General features: G+C 40.0%; 1 protein-coding gene across 1 annotated transcript in view; it reads right to left on the bottom strand.

Moving 5' to 3' along the window:
* The window catches only part of DENND1B (DENN domain containing 1B), a 144,322-nt gene that overhangs the window by 104,768 nt on the left and 22,129 nt on the right, over nucleotides 1-17,425 (bottom strand). Inside the window, exon 3 of the mRNA XM_042818985.1 lies at nucleotides 7,026-7,069. Within this exon, the coding sequence (XP_042674919.1) occupies nucleotides 7,026-7,069 (44 nt within the window). The remainder of the gene's footprint in view (nucleotides 1-7,025; nucleotides 7,070-17,425) is intronic.

Here is a 17,425-nt window from a genome sequence, read left to right on the forward strand (position 1 = left end):
CCAACTGTATTTCTGCTAATAACTGTACACAGATTGACTCAGATGAAACAAATTGAGGTAAGAAAAAGCAAATAAGAAGTTCACTCATTCATGTGCACTATTTCACAAAGCCTTGCAAATACACACGTAAGAAAAGAGCACAAGACATAATTCTTATATAAAATTTTAAAAAATATTGTTGACTTCCATTCTGAGCACCGGCCTGGAACCGCTTCACCTTTCCTCATTCCTTGCCCATGGCCCCAGAGCTGCAGCCTGGACCCCTTCAGTAGCTGCCCACCAACAACCCTCCCCTTGGTCTTGCTGCAGACAAAGACAGTGACCAGCCTCCTTCCTTGAGACCAGAGTGCACTGGTTCCTGGATTTCATCACACTTAGGTCACAATATTTGACTCAGACACCTTCCTAATATAAACACAAAGTAAATTGAAGTTATTCCATTTCACAAAATGTAAACTGATTAGTTTAAGCAACACTTCAAGACTTAAATGCTGAATTCAAGAACATGACATCCAGTACCTACTATAAAAAGAGACTGAGATAATTAGGACGGTCCTCAAAGAGCAGCAATAAGCTTCAGACAAAAACAATGCTGAAAGTATATGCTGAAAGAAGCACCATAAGGAAGATAAAATGCATCGAGGGAACTAAGCAAGTAGATGAGAGAATATAAGTAAGCATATAATGCAAAATAAGGTGACAAGATTGGAATATTCTGAGGGCAACCGAGGCCAGTCAACAATGACATCATACATGACAGTTTGGCAGCCTTTTTGGAGGCTGTTCCAAATGATTGTCATCACTGTTTCAGCCATCAATTAATCTTTTCTTCTTTGGTTTGGCACATCACTGAAGAAGGCAAGAATAAGCCAAATCACTAACAGTTATTTTCAGTGGGCTGATAAGCTATATCTGAATGACAGCCAAATATTAATACTATACTTATTTAAGCAAACAGAAAGGAATATTTTTAATAAAGTGTAGCCCCCCAATATCACAGCTGTATGATCAAAAAATGGCTAACGTATGCATACAGTCTATTAAAATGCACATAATTTGTCTGAAAATGAAAACATATCTAACAAGTAATTCCATTCATCTGGCCCTTTTTCACCCAGCCTTAAGATATACAAATGCATGCCTTTTCACCAGAACACAGCAGCTGGGAATGAAAAGGAAAGCATTCAAATGATCATTTTCACATCATATTCCATCGTCTTTTCACCAGCTTCTCCCCAGTCTTTCTTTGAGTCCCATTCTGTTACAAGAGAGCTGCTTTTTAGATCAATTCATATTTCCATAATCCACACTGCTGTTTCTCCCTCTCCTCCCCAGGGTGGACTAACCCCTGCATCCAGAACTATGGTTTACAACTGTCATTAAGACCTGTAACAATAACAAGATAACAAAAGAGCTGGTAGAGATGCAGCTAGCCAGTACCATATGCTGATCAGCATCTTGAACTTAAAAGCTCCATGAAACCAAACTGCTACAATCCTGACAAGTATACTTGATGTTGCCACCTGTTCTCAGAATTTCAAGAAAGTTCAGGTTTTCTGTGTTGGGCTGCTATGTTTTTAAAAATAAAAGTCTCACAGTAAAGACGTATCCTGTCTGTTGGGATGGTTTTTTTTTTTTTTTGGTTGTTTTTTGTCACTCAGGAATATTTACAGTTTGAGAGATGCTGAAGTATCAGCAATTTTGGGTGTTCCCAGCATGCCTAGATGAGTGGTCACTCCGAAGAATATTTATCAGAACAAGATAGATATCTTCCATTCAAACGTTTTAGCTGTTCACTTGTATTTCTAAATACACCTCAGAATGTTTTCCTGCTGGTAGTCTATCTACTGATTCACATATATGGAGATCATTACTGCCATACAGACACAATACTCTGGAGAAGAACGTATTTTTCAAACAGGAAAAATGAATGTAAGAAAGTCTCAGGAAGTTCTTTTAACTTGACAGAGCTCACTTGCAACATGCAAAGTTGCCATCAGTTGGGTTAATCATTTTCCTGATATTTACAGGATTCAAGTCCATAGATACTCTAAAATAAGCAAGAACTTGTAATGTTTAGACAAAAAAGTACTTGTGAAAATTAATAATCTACGTAATTGATTCCTCCTTTCTCATACCAGCGTACCCAAATACTAACTGCTTATTAATACACAAGCAGCAAAATCTCCAAACCATTTCCATGATTTACTAATAAAAAAACAAGCACCAAACTAATTAACATAAACATTTGAAACGTATTTAGTACCTCAGCAGAATAACAGAACAAAGCCATCAAATGCAAGGAGACCATGATGTGCATCCCCTAACAGCATGCTTGCAGCCTTGAAAAGAATGTCAACGGCCTCACACCTGCTGGGCTGGCGCTGCTCTCTCAGGACAGCATACAGGAACACAGAATCATTACAGCTGACTTCCACAAGTTATTCTGGCCCAGACAATAAGACTTGCTGTGATTTAGTTTTTTAGTAAAACTTACGCTATACTTTAAATCCTTCAAAGAATAATACAGTATTTTCCATGATTACCTCGCTCACAGAATTTCTATCATACTCCATGCAATGGAATTTTCAGTCCGGCAATAATCTGAACACTTGGAATCTGACCAGACATTCATTTAAACTTGCCTTAACTTTCAGTAGTTCACACACACACACACACACACACACACACTCAAAGCAAAGTGTGAGATTTCTTCAGTTGAAGGAAGACTAAAATATAACTTTACAAGACAAGAGTTAGCCCTTAAACAACTGGCATTTACAGACACACATTTATAAGTAAAGATATTTATACAGTAATTTGCATGGATTATCTGATTTACACTGGATAGATTTACATGTATGTAAATCCAAATAAAAGGGTGTTCAGTAGCTGGTTCACCACAGGATAAGGAATAAGGCTTATTACTCACATTTCAGCAATTACTTGTACATAATCAGCTATGACAAAAATAAAAACTATGCATTATGATATAAGATATGAGAGAACAATGCAAGGATACATACAGCAACTTTGTAGAAAACAGTACAGACGCCTTGGATGAGATGCAATATTCCTAACCCAGATGGATTACTCATCTGCAGGGTATGGGAAAGGCCTGACACAAAAAAGCAGTTTCAGCTTCCTTACCTGAGAAGCAAAGGGTGGGAGCAGAAAGGATGAAGTCTACAACACAGCAATCTAATGCAGAGCCTCAGCTCTTTATTAATCAACCATTCCTAGCCTTATTAGGGAAGTGAGCTCTAGTTTCCTGCTATATTAGCTATTAGCACTGTCTTCTTAGGTGTGACTTTTTTCCACCAACAGAGAAGTCACAGACCAAAGAAATTACTGTGCTATTATGAAGCTTGAATGAGGAAAAAAAACAACCACTCAGTGAAACAGTTTTTCCTATAAACCATATACAGATTCTGGCACTTACTGCAGATAGACATCATTTTGGGAGAGTAACCAACAAGGTTAAAAAAAGCTACTGCATTTTTACACAGCTAAAACAGTTGTAAGCACTACTGCTGCTAAGAAACATTAAACCTCAAACGTCTTACAGGTTAAGACGAGATAAAAGGATGAAGCCTAACGTAAGAGGCAGAAAACCCTGGCGTACAGATTTTCCTTAATCTTTGTCCATCTTTCAAGAAAAATAAACCTATTTTTCTTTTTTAAATTACACACAGAAGCTTGGACTATCTCCCATATGACAACAGTGAACTGAATTCCTCATTACAACAGGCTGTCAGCATGCTGTTCCTGGTACTACCAAATGCACCGTGCATCGCCTTTAAACTGCCCTCGGCTGCCTCACAGTTAAGGATTGGTCCCCCACACTGGTGTCTACAGTCACAGCTGCACACACCACTTACCTATCAGAAACATACACTGCAACTGAAAGAACTCCTAGCATATCCCAGCACTTTCGGCACTCTTCTTTTGACTTTTCCTGGTGCCAGTACTACACTTTGCCCAGAAACATTTTAACTCAAAGAAGTTTCCAGGAGCTTGAGTATTTTTATTTCCAGAAGAGTTACAAACAGAGGCATACTGGCAGTGTCTAGGCACATCAGACATCAATAAGGCATTGGCTACCACCTCTAGTGCCAGGTGAACGCAGCAGCATTTGTAGATCTCAGCTGTGTTGGGTGACATTTTCTGCACAGTAACACTTCATTTTTAAATAGTTATGAACTATCTGATTCAGGAAGCAAGGGGGTTTTCTTCTCTTTTGCTTTTCTTGTAATTTGGTCTGCTTCTCTAAAGCACGTTAAGAAGTACCTCATTTCTAAGAATTCATTTTTTTTCTTCCAGAAATTGTAATGTTTTAGTTTTCTCTGCGTAGGCCTCCTTATGAAAGTGAGCCTGCAGAGCTGAAATCAAATACTGGTCTAACCTGTTTGAATAAACACAAAAACTACAAGACTAAAACAAATTCATCTTATCATGAAAATGCCACTCCAAGAGGAGTTTTGGAAATGCAAGACACCTGTAGGTATACACATGGGAAGTATAAAATATTACATTAAACAGCTACAACCCAACATCTCACATAGGGGTGAGGACTAAGCGTTCAAACTGAAAACCTGTATACACTCAAATCAAGAATCCTCCATTCTTCCTACAACAATAAGATTATTCAGTATTTCTTCAGTGTTTTCCAACTTTTGTCTAATGCCAGTGCAATAGTAACCTGCACCTCCATCATTCACTCAGCTTTTGGCGTATGATAGCATATCAAGATCTACCGTACACTAGCCACAAGAATAAGGCAGATATAGGAACAAGTAAGCACTGGAAAGTTCTGAGAGGCATACTGAGAGGAATAATGTGGGAAAGAGGAGGAAGAAATCAAAGTGCATAGACAAGTTTTCTTTGCATTGTGAAAGCAACAAAAAGGTGACATGATAAACTGTAGAAAAACGCAGGAAGAGAGGAAAATATTTTGCCCACTGTTATCACATCACTGTGCAAACAGACAGCCCTTGGATTTAGGAAAGACGATTCTTTGGGATACATCCAAAAACTAACTCATGCATCTTACATTTAAAATAGACACGACAGAAAAATAGAGTTGAGAACATTCTCTTTTTTTCTTTTAAATATTCTGCCAAACGTCCATTGATATTACTCTTGATAGTTTTACTGACAGCCCGTTTACAGAAAACCATGATATCTGTGGATGCACAGATCTCCAGTCCAAAACTACAGAGTTCAATATGCACACAAGCGCACAGAACAGCCTACTGACTGCGCTCCATCTTTCAGCTCAAGGGTTCACTACATAAGCTGCAATGCATTCTGCTCAAATCCAGCAATTCCAGCAGAAAAATTTCCTTTGTAAGGAAGAGGAGAAAAACATACTGTTTTCCAGGAAGAGAAGCAATCTACCTGAAGTACTGGATTCCTGATACCACTCAGCATGCAGCACAGGCTTTTCTGAGCTCAAAGGCAGATCACTGCCTGAGGACTCTTTTTTTTTTTTTTTTTTTTTTCCAGATTAGGTATGTCTATTGCACCTCCATATGATTCCCTTCCAGTTTTTAGTGGGCTTCATCTTCTAATCATATTTCTACACCAGCAGTTCTTTGAATAACCTTCGACTCACTGAATAAGCTCCATTTCTCTTTATACATACTTTTTTTTTTTTTTTTTTTTTTAAATCAAGTCTATCTTAAGCAACACAAAAAGAATAAAACAAACCAGAAAAGAAGAATTTAAATCACAATGAAGACAATCCTCCTGCAGCTAGGAAAATTATCAAAACTCACTGAATGTCAAGCTAAGAACATACTAGAGCACACTTTCCTCATATACCATTTATCACTATCTTACAGCTACACATTTCTGACTGATGCTATTCCCTAACCAGACATTCTACCTTCTGCACTTGTATATTTATTCCTTTCCATCATGAATCAACTTATGGCTGGCTATATAGAATCTTGTATTATTGATTAAAAAAAAAAAAAAACACACACACAAACAAAAAAGTCAACAATTAATCAAGATCTAGTGTAAAAAATTGATGATCTTTCAGATCATCTGTTGCAGGGACACTAGCAATGAAGAATATGTTGGATTTGGTATCAGTCTAAAAGAAATGCAAATGCAAATACAGACACATTCTAATTCTTTTCATGTGTTTTCTTTAGAAAAACAAATACTTCCATTGAAGAAACTCATCTCCAAGTTTTTCAAATAATAAAAAACTTAGAATCATATAATCATAACATAGAAATTTAGACCACAGAACATACAAACTTAAGAGTTTCTTTTTTTTTTTTTAAATACAAGTATTTTGAAAAGTCTAGGCAAAATAATCCTAGTTAACTGCATTGCTGTTATTAGAACAGTGAAATAATGCATCTGCCCTGCATGCATACACTTTCCTATAAGGATTAATTCATAGCCAGAAGCTGGGGCACTCGTGCTATCCAATTCAGTAAGTGTAGAGCACTGACTTTTATAAGGGGCTGACAATTTATTCTTTTTTTAAACTAAGTAATTATGGCATCTCTATAATAATATCAAATATGCACCATTCTGCATTGCAAAGGATTAAAGGGAGAAACGGTTCTGACATTAAAATGACAAAACAAATCTTATGGAGGACTTCAGCTTTTTTGCCTGCTTGTTTTGATAGGGTTCTTTTGACACAAGTTCATAACAATATTTGGCTTCTTGATATTAACAAGTTTTGTCTGATACATTTCCCCCATTTTTAATATTAGGACAGGTTAAATAAGACCACACTCTCAACAGAGACAGCTTGTAAAATGAGCTATCTAAAAACCAGGGTGATAGAAATAGTAGATAGATAGAATAGTAGAATGCAGAGCTGGAAAACTGCAATTGAGTATTCCTGTCACAAAGGCATTCTAATCACTGAGCCACCAGTTGGGTGAAGACTTCCTTACCGCTATCATTAGCATCTGCCTTTCTGTAGCTGAATAGGAGAGCATTTTTATCATTATTCTAACATTAAAAAAAAAGTTCAATCTCATGTTTCCAACCTGGTCTCCAAAGTCCTCCGGGAACTTCCACAGTACCACTGGATCTGTAAATAATTGACAGACAGCATTAATCAGAGGCAAAGGAACAGAGTATTACAGTCAGAGTACATTAATATTAAAGAGAGGGTCAGCTTAGCTTCAAGCTCTGAGGCAAGTACAAAAACGTAGGTGAAAACTACGGAAGATGCTGGATTATTAAAGAGGCATTTCATATTTATGAAACTATGTTTATTGTTTCACACAGGTGAGCAGGTTGTATAATGTACCAAACTGCTCCCGTATTTAACTCTTCTTTTCAACCTGACCACTACAGTTTTTAAGCCCATACTTAATTTTCACATTTTAATTTAATTAAGAAATGAAATGATACAAAATCTCATCCAAGCATCGAAAAAAAAAAAAAAAAAAAAAAAAAAAAAAAAAAAGTGATGTACTATGAAGAGGAAAACAAGCATCTCCATGAGGTACAGAATAGGGATCTTTGCAAATCTAAAGCACACCCAAGACTCAAGGAAGAGATTGGAGAGAAGACACATTTGAATATTTTTCCACTCCGAGCCATTTAAAAAACAGCATTTAGATTATACCTTAAAGCTTCCGTTAATCTATTACGATTGCTTCATGTTTACTGTTAATTGTCAAAACTCTCACTTACTGTTCAGGCTATGCATTAACCTGTAATTAATATTATTGTCAATGCACCTAACGCAGCAATCTGAACCACAACTTCTCAACCACTGAATTATACACTTGATCCTCCAGACGCTGCTCATCTCCTGCAATACCAAATCTTCCTCATGCCCTCCCACTAAAGTGCATCACAAACACACATGAAGCATCCATTAACACAACTAGCTGTTCCCATGCTGAAGTGAAATTACCTGCTTCCCAACAGTGTGGCACAAGCCACAACACCTGGAAACTGGGTGATTTCTGCAACTCCCACCAGTGCACGTGCGCAAGCCAGGTGAACACTCCAGACCCTCTCAGTGCTGTGGGCAGCAGCCCCAGGTTTCCAGGGGCAAGAAACAGGGCAAGCCCTGAGCAAGAGGAAACTGCCTGGTAGCCCTTGGGCTACAGCAGGGGGGGGCTGGGATTCCCATCTTTGGAAGAGCAGATGTCTGTGAGACACCCAGATTTCTATTTCTCACATCAGTCTCTGCAGCTAGCACTGCCCAATCAATCAGAAGCCTTCTGAGTGCTGCACTTCACATCAGATCTGGAGACTTCTCCACTTCTGGCAAAGTACAGAGGTTTCCACTCATCTTCATCTACACACAGAAGGTTGCTGCTACAAATTGAGGCTTTAAAGGACAAATACCCTACATGATATTTTCATATCCCGCTGCCCTGCTCACAGCTGCAGTGCCCACACTTGCCAGCTGCAGAGGACAGCAGGCCACAAGCATCCCCCCCTTGCTCCAGGTCAGGTGCCAAATCAACAGCGTAAAATGCACTTGAAGATGATGTAAAACTTACCTCAACCAACTCAACCTTACTTAGACTGAATTTAGATTTTAGATTTTAGTAAAATTAGTAAAAATCTGTTTCTGCAGATCAAATAGTCAAATAGCAGTCAAATAGTCACATTTTTAATCCCAAGAGCAACAGAAAGGTTCTACAGTCGTTCTTTATGAAAATCCATGTATTTGGACAATTAGCTTTCTTACATCTACAAGGGGGAACAAAAACTTCTGGGGAAGATTAGAAACAAGAGAAAACTGAAGAGCATTCCATCTAAAAGTATACTAAAAGAATAAATACAGTTCTCACTTAAAACAGAAAAGCTTTTCCCCTTACTTTTCTTGTACGTAAATAAGTCACAGACACATCTGGATAATAACCAGGCTGAGGGCCTCAGCGTTAGTGAGCTCATTTTTGTTCTGACTTAGCCCCATGAAAAAGAAAATTATTAGATGTAAATCATCTCCTTGCTCCAGATGCCATGCAATCACTTTTCTTCTGCAGTAAACCAGGCCAGGAAGCCCCCCAAGCTCATGCCAACCATTGAAACCTTTTCAGGTCTGCACCAAATAAACTGGTATCCCCAAAACCTCCATTTGAGAGCAGAATCAAGAAGGAAAAGTGAGAGACAAAGCATTATGGGGGACAGAAAGCTACAGCCACAGAAATCCAGTTTGGTCTGTGGTTGGTCCTATTGGTTTTTACCCATTCCTTCTGCCCTGATCTTCTCTACCACCTATAGCAGTTTCTATAGAGAAACACTGAGCTATTCTCAGCCAATAGGTGTGCTCACAGGGAGAAAGGCTGCCGAAACATTGCCAGCTGAAAGCTGTGTTTCTTAGGCACAGAGCAGATTGTTTTGGCAGGTGCTAACAACATTTCCATAATAAATAGTTATTGAATATTTTAGCAACATCATAATGAAACCAAAGGTGAGTTGCGGGGGATTTTTTATGCTTTCGGTTTGCAAAACAGTTATCGCATAAAATTCAAGAGAAATTTGGCGATTCCTTTCACTTCTCAATGGAAGCATAACGTCAATCTTCAGAAAAGGAAGTAATCACAACACTAAAACCTCTCTGCTTGATTTTAGAATGTCACAATCAGGAACGAAGAATAACCTCAGAAATTTCCAAAGCTTGGATCTAAGTAACTATTTTTGGTCAGAAAATAAGTCATGTCTCCACATCACAATGACATGCCTGTGGAGTGAGCAGTGTCTCACTGGAGCACACTGTGCACACTGGCAGCAAGGCCAGCAATTCTGCTTACCTCTTTGGGAGCCCTAATTGCTATCAGACACAAAATCTACGGCCACAGCTCACTGTCCTCTCCTTTTGCAATCTTCATTTCACACGAGGGCTCCCCAGTGCTTCTTGAAGTAGTTAAAAACAAGAGCCTGAAAGTATATTCCACTTCACTGAACTGAAGTACAATGTTCATTTTCACTGTGTTCTCCTTTTACTTTCAGGCAAAAAGGCATTATGCATCACATCAGTACAATTACAATTGGGTAAGTCAACAGAAAATAATAATCAAGATAACATTCTGCATGGTTCCTGAAAGCACAAAACAGGCGACACTGAAGAAAACAGTCCTACCTAAACTCAAGAAACTCATTCGGTGCTGCATATCCAGCAAAAGCTATATTCCAAGATTTGCCACCTGCCCCAAGCAGAGTTTTGTGGCTGTTATTACTGGCATTCAGCTGGTGATTTTAGCGAGTACACATAATACTTCTTTTTTAGAACATCTGGTGGGGCTTGTGCCTCAAAATTCAAGTGACTGCATTCTGTCTGTTCCTTAACCCTCGGTAGCACCTCCATCATAAAATCCTGAAGCTTTTTAATTTCCCAAGTCAGAGACTGGGCTTGTTTTGGAAGCTGATGTTAGTTTCTGTATTCGGAACCAGACTCGGACAGCATCTGACATCTGTGTCAACTTTGCACAAGTGCCACAGAGGAATAAACAAAATGGTACTGATTTAGAAATAAAAAGATAAAGCAAAACCCAATTCTGCAACTTAATGCAGGTTTACAAAGACTGAATTATTGTTTCCCTGAGGATTACTGTCCAGATACCCCATCTGATCTGGCAATGTTAGGTCACAATTTTATGCTCATTTTACGGGTGAGAGGAAGAGAATCACTCAGAAATAGATGTTGCTGCAGCCAGCTGAGGAACAACCAAATTTCTCCTTATTCCCCACTTTTGCCAGACTTCTTTGGAGAAGCACTTGGCACCATTTTTGCACAAGTGTGCTGGTAAGAACAAATGGTTGGCTGTACACATGAAGTGTATATACGCTGCATGTGTAAGCATATACGACAGTTCTTCTCAGGTCTGCTGCACCCAGACTGACTATTCTTACACCAGACCACACTCAGCATAAGCTAGGAAAACCTGAGCATCCTTTGTTTGCATCACCCACTCCCTGGTGGGGTCCTGTAAGAGCATCACTTGGTGCACTGAGTGGCCGTGCAGTGCATGGTATGGTAATAGAGCCCACACAGCTGCACACTGCATTCACTCATTCCATGCTACTTCATAAATCGTGAGCATCTAATGGAATCTTTATGTAGTTACTGAGAGGACAGCTCCAGCCCTCAGCCCTCCTCCAAGGTGGAACACCACTGCAGCAAGGCTGCAGGAAGTGACACAACACAGCCTCTGATTTCTGAAGTTTTAATTAAAAGGTCATGAGTTGCAATCAAAATTTTGCTATCATAAAATTTCTAGTTCAGCAATGCTAGAGTAAAGTTGCATATAATCTCATCTAAGTTTGAGAGGAGAATAAGAAATGCTGGCAAGTTGTTTCGGCTCCAGAAAAAGCATTTAGTTTGAAAAACCTTGACTCACACATGTGCCTTACCTCCAGGTTTAGTTTAAAAACGTGAGAAAAGGGATCCATTTAGAATAGGTAACCTAAAGTCTTTAAGATAACTAAAAAAACCCCACTGAGCTACAATACCTACAGCAAGCTTCAGGAAAAACCTTGTCCTCATACAATAAGGAGACTACTACAGTAGGTTACAAAGAATTCACTCTAAGTATCAAATGAGGCTTCAGTCAGTTCAAGTACATATGCTGAATAATAACCACAGAACAACCTCCCCTCACAAACACCTATGCAAATAAATAGTTTCAGTGAGTAAATTTGGGTTAAGCATATACAAATAAATCAGATGTTGAATAATTCCATCTTAGAAGCTTAATAGAAAGCATTTTAACTAAGAAATATAACAATAGAATAGATAATATCATACCTACTGTGAGCCCAGTACATACAGTTAATTTGGTGAGCAGATCACACCCTGTGCCTCCTTACCATCCATTGCTCTCATCAGACAAAATCTACCCTCTCCACCCTGCCAAACCAGAGCTGGGAAGCATGGCTGGTGCTGAGGTGTCTCCAGCTCTTGGGCCCTAAATGCCAGAGTTCAAAAAGCATTTGGACACCACTCTCAGATGCATGGACTAACACACACTGCTTGGAGCCAGGAGTTGGACTCAATGAACCCTGTGGGTCTGCTCCACTTGGATATGGGGTCAGTAGATGTCTAAAGTCATACAGTCCTGCATTTAAAAATTCAGCATTAGAAAGAATGCTATATGATTATTTATTTTCAACCTCTCTGCTTTCCCAGGCAATCTGTTCCAAAGATTCCTCTTGAGTATTCAAAAATTCTCAGTAAAATCTAACCGGAATCTTTCTAGGTGCAATTTGAGGCCATTATTCCTCATGAAGAATACTATGCTTTCTTCTTCCAGAGATCTGTCATGCTCTCTCTTCCATAGTCTTCTATTCCCATTGCTAAGCAACCATAGATTCTTTTATGCTTTCTTCATAAAATGCTTGTTCCCTCCCCCCCTCACCCCCCCCATAAGCTACTAGTCTCACCCTTCTATGTACTGCTACCAAATGCCCCCACATCTCATAACTTTCCAGAACCTTTTCAACCAAGGTTTGGATCAGAAATGAACAGAACAGCAGAATTACTTCACAGCTACTCTAGGATACATTGCCTTTTTTTTTTTTTTTTCCTCCTGTTTTATCTAAATAAACTGCAGCAATACTTTTTGTTTTTCAAGCATGATATTACTCATTTGTGGTCAGCTGTAATTTGATATATTTCCTTACTGAGAACTGTTGCACCATGAGTTGTTCTGCTCCTCATACTCATTATTTCTGTTGAAGCACAGTATGTTATACTTGTCCCAACAGAACAGCATTACATCCTAAATGCAGCCCTCCAATTTCTCTGTCGTTTTGAATTATCAGTACACTCTCCAACATCCCTATAACCTCCAGTAAGCCTTGATGTTACAGGAGGAAATGCAATACGGGTTAAATCACTGGTCTGTTTCCCTGCAATAGTTCTGAAGTGCAGAAAGACTTTCCTGAATCCTGGAAAGCAGAAGAACAGAACATGCTTAACAGTAATGAAGGGAAAAGCAAGCTCGCCAAGCACTCAGCACAGTTCTAGTTACAGTACCTCATGCTCAGCCCTGAAAACAAATATGTTTTAGATATGGCCGGGTATGACACAGAGCTCCCAACTTTCAAAAAGGAATTCAGTCTAAATTACCATAACAGTTTGGTACGCTGCACCTTCTCTGTCTCCTTACAAAGCCAATAAGTCACAGAAATGGGTAAACAATGCAGTGCAGGTACAGCGAGGTCCTCCGTATCACAGCACTGCTAGACCAGAGCAGATGTCTGCAGCTGAGCTTGAGGGATCCTGCATGATTACACAGAAATCTATGAGAAGACACATGTAGCCATCTAAACTATCTGTATCAATAAGTAAGTATGCAAAGGCCATTACAGACTGTAGGAAAAATCATTTTGTTCCCCAACCTCGTAGTACATAGCAGTGCAGAGGACTTTCTGTTTTGGTCACATTAAGTCCTGTGTCTTTCCCAAGTGATCCAAGTTTAAGTCAGATACAAATGTAGTGAGTTCTCAAATTTAGCAGTCATGAATCAGTGCGTGTTGTGCCCACAATAGACAAGCCTCTAATAGCAGCTCACCACAGTTCTGCTCCTCTCCAAAGCCTGTAAGGGTAGCACAGAGAAGAGATTGGGCTGGGCAGCATGCTTCTCAACCTGGAACAGCAACCAAAGGAAAAGCAACGGTTCTGCAAACACTGAGACATTTTTTTCCAATCCAAATCTTCCACTATGTTCACATGAGCACTGCTGTAAATTCTCAGTCATGAAAATTAAATGTAATCTAATTTTGATGATAACATACCTTTGCCAGCTTCAAGAGAGATCTCTCAGTAAGCAGATGTGCAGCATGAGCGAAGCAAGAAACAGCTAATCCTCCCCCCACTTTTTAAAAAGAAAAGCATTTTTACATTATCCTTGTAATTAGGAAAGCCATTTTTAGTAAATTTTAATTTTTGCAACAAATCTAAAAAATATCTAAGTAATGATTCTATGGCTGAGTAAATCAGAAACACAGTGTATTCAGAACCACAATAAATAAGAAGAGGCAAAGCTTACCGAGTGGTAATTTTCCCCAACGTTTCAGCAGTTAATATAATCTAAAGAACGCTCTTCAACATCATTAAGATCATAGATTATAAGCATCATCCAAAAATACAACAGAGTAAGCTAATTAGCACACATTCTTTTTGGTAATGGAACATAAACTACAAACACATGCTGAGAAACATCATCTCAGGTAATTCTCTTGATAACAACCCAGAATAATTTGAGACAGAAAAACAGACTTGAAGTAAAAATGAAACAGATTAATTAAGTAGTTCAATATTCTGCCTGGAGAGGCACAACCTTCATCCCTGTGGGTTTTGCAGAGCAGGATAGGCAAAAATAGGCATGTCTTGGGACAGAAAGATGGGGCTAGATGACTGCTCAGCATCCCTCCAGCTGTATTTTCTCTGATGCTGTAATGATAATCACTGGGGAAAAAGCCATCCGTTGAGAGGGGAAAGAAGAGATGGGGTCAAGAGACACAGGGCTGGGAAAATACTCAGGGAGAAAAAGGCAGGCAGCAAGGTAAAGCTTATAGGAGACAGAGCTTTTCAGTCTAAAAAAAGTTCTGGGTTGATTCTCTCACATGAACACAGGAGTGCAATTAACAAAGTTGAATATGATTTATCATGATCTCAGGGAACTGCTTTATAAACATACCTGAGCTATGAGCACAACTGGTTTTGACAGAAAGTGTAGTTGTCAGTAATAAAGAGTTTTCTGAATTTGCAATGCCACGATTTTTCCAAGTCAAAAGGCTGCCACATGCTTAGAACAGCTTGACAGTAAGTGGCAACAGTAATTCCAATGATGCTTTTGTATCAATACATTATCTCACAACTACAAGTTACTCAGAAACAAAATAACAGATGAACATGAGGCGCAATGCAAGCCTCCCCACACATGAAGTCTGATGGAGAAAAAGAGCATTCGCGTGGAGAGATCTCCAGAAAAAAACCCTCTCATACAGCAGCTTCCAATCCACTCACCAAGAGCTCTGCAAGCACAGGGCTGGAGGGCAGCAGAAACGTGGGGTGCAGCTCAAGGACAGTATGGGGCAGCAGTGCTCAGCCCCCACTACCAGGGGCCAGCTGGAGCCAGCAGCTGCAGCCAGCGAGTTGGGAGACACTGCACACATGATGAGGGAGCTGCAGTGTTTTCTGAGCCTCAGCCATCAAAAGAAAGAACAAGGACAGCATGCATTGAGGAAACTTCATAGGGGAGTAGAACTAAGAAACACTCGCTAGCTTCCACAGCACTTGAAACCTGACAGATTAAAGACAGCATGCAAATGAAGGTGCCACTAGAAAATACTTGAAAGTATGCTCCTATTCAGACCTCATAGTCTGGGTATTTTTTGCTTATCAAAGAAATGTTGCGGGGGGGGGGGGGGGGAAATTTTCATCGGAATGCTGTTTCTTCTCACTCTGTTTCATAGAGGACTTCTTATAGAAGCAACCATACCCATAGCATCTTCTCAAAAAAGCAAAAGAAAACCCACTTAGAAAGTTGTATCAAGTTCTACTTCCCCCCCTTCTCCCCCCTCCTTCAGCTGCTGATCTTTATCCTCCAAACTGCCATTGCTGTGCCCCCACAGCAACACCCAGCACTGCTGCAAGCAGCTATGAGCCAGGTGCCAACATGGCACACCCAGGTCACACTTCCACACACCACACCTGCTGCCTTTTGCACCTATGTGTTAATATATATGGAGATTTTTCCAGGTGTTTAAGCGCACTCAGGCCATGCTCTCAGCAGCACATTCCACAAGGTGCTGAGTTCTGCCCTGCCACACAAGGTCCAGCACCTCAGCTCTGCCCAGCCAGCAGCTCCTGCCTTGCCTCCCACTGACTACAGAGCCACCCAGGCAGCACAGGTACCTCACTCCCACTGGAGATAGAGAAGACTTGTTCAAAGCTGACTTCCAGCAGTTCCTTTTAACTTCTCTCATGGAAACTGAAGCGTTTTCTAAATGAAAATAACATCAACTAACACACACTAAGCACTGTCCTAGGGAAATATGGAAGAAGAAGCCAGCAGCCTCCTGCAGTTGCCTCCCAGCAGTTGTGCCTGTAAGCCTTTGCCAGCATGGTTTGGTACCAGTGACTCCCAGACAAGTAATTACCAAGTGGATAAGATGGAAATCCCTTCCTCCCAGTGGGGAGCTTTTCCTAAAGTAGCTGCTTTTATCTGTAGCCAAGCATGGGTTAGGTAGGCTTGCAAGTAAGTTGAAAACTTTATCATGATTTACAATAGTTTCTCTAGGACTTACACTTGCAACATACCCCATACTACAAGTGCACCAAATTACTCAGTGATTTCACAAATGGCTCAGGATTTAACAAGGTCTTTCGTCAGATGAGTATCTTACTAGATAGCTTCAAGACAGTGGGGTCACATCTGCAGGAATTCAGAATCTTGTTTCTAACAGGATGGGAAAACTCACAACGCACACCCGCTCCACTCTGCAAAGCGCCTGCCCTGTCAGCTCCTTGGCATTTCCTCAGCACTCCCCACCAGTACTCAAAGCATGAAATAAGATGGTTTTTTTTTTTCCCCCCATTTATGATCAGATTGATGGCCAATGTCTGGCCACCACTCAAACCTCCTCCAAAGCTGCAGGTCAATCCCTTTTTACCCAAGAATTTGTTACTTCTGAAGGACAGAGCAGAAAGTCATTTCAGCTACCAGGAATAGAAAGAAAGGGTCCTCCAGGCTGCAATGCTATTAGCCATGCTTCAGGATAAGACCTTAATCAGGGTGAGAGTTCACTGCACAGACAGTGCACGGATCAAGTGAATATGTCCAGCTTCCATTTGGCCTTTTTGCAAAATAAGCAGGGCTTTCTTTTACCTGCTAAGTCCTTAGAATTGTGGGAACAACTGCATGTCATTTGGACCTGCAGCATCATTCTTGCTTTTCCCATTTTTTCCATGTAATCTGAGTGAATCGCAGCTCACATCATTGAGGATCTAAGAACTTACTGAAGTGGTAGCAGAAGAACAAGAATCATGCCTTAAGTCACTACTAACATTCAAGGCACATTTACAAAAGGTGTTTCTGTTCTTCTGCCATAGAGTCTGTATTCAAAATTGGACAGTGAGAGATGTGGTGTAGTGAGCTCATGAGATGAGCAATAACTGGAAACAGTAAGGTTCAGGGCATTCACATTTGCAAGTTTTACATCCAGCTCAGATTTGAAAGTAACTCTGCAACCCCTTGAAAACAGACACTTCATGCATCATCTTGCCTATTTTAAAATGAAGGCAAAGAACTTGAAAATACTGCGGGCTATGTGGTATTACTGCTGCAAGCTTGATATTGAGATAGATCTAGCAAAGACCCTGTGCCTTCTCACCAAACAACAGGCCTACTCAGTGAGCTAGGCAGCAGCAAGACCCAGCATAACAGCCACACTGCTCAGCTGTGGCACT

The sequence above is a fragment of the Centrocercus urophasianus genome, unplaced genomic scaffold, assembly GCF_019232065.1.
Source record: "Centrocercus urophasianus isolate 14NV4802_14NV808 unplaced genomic scaffold, USGS_Curo_1.0 seq_18, whole genome shotgun sequence".
Lineage (NCBI taxonomy): Eukaryota > Metazoa > Chordata > Aves > Galliformes > Phasianidae > Centrocercus > Centrocercus urophasianus.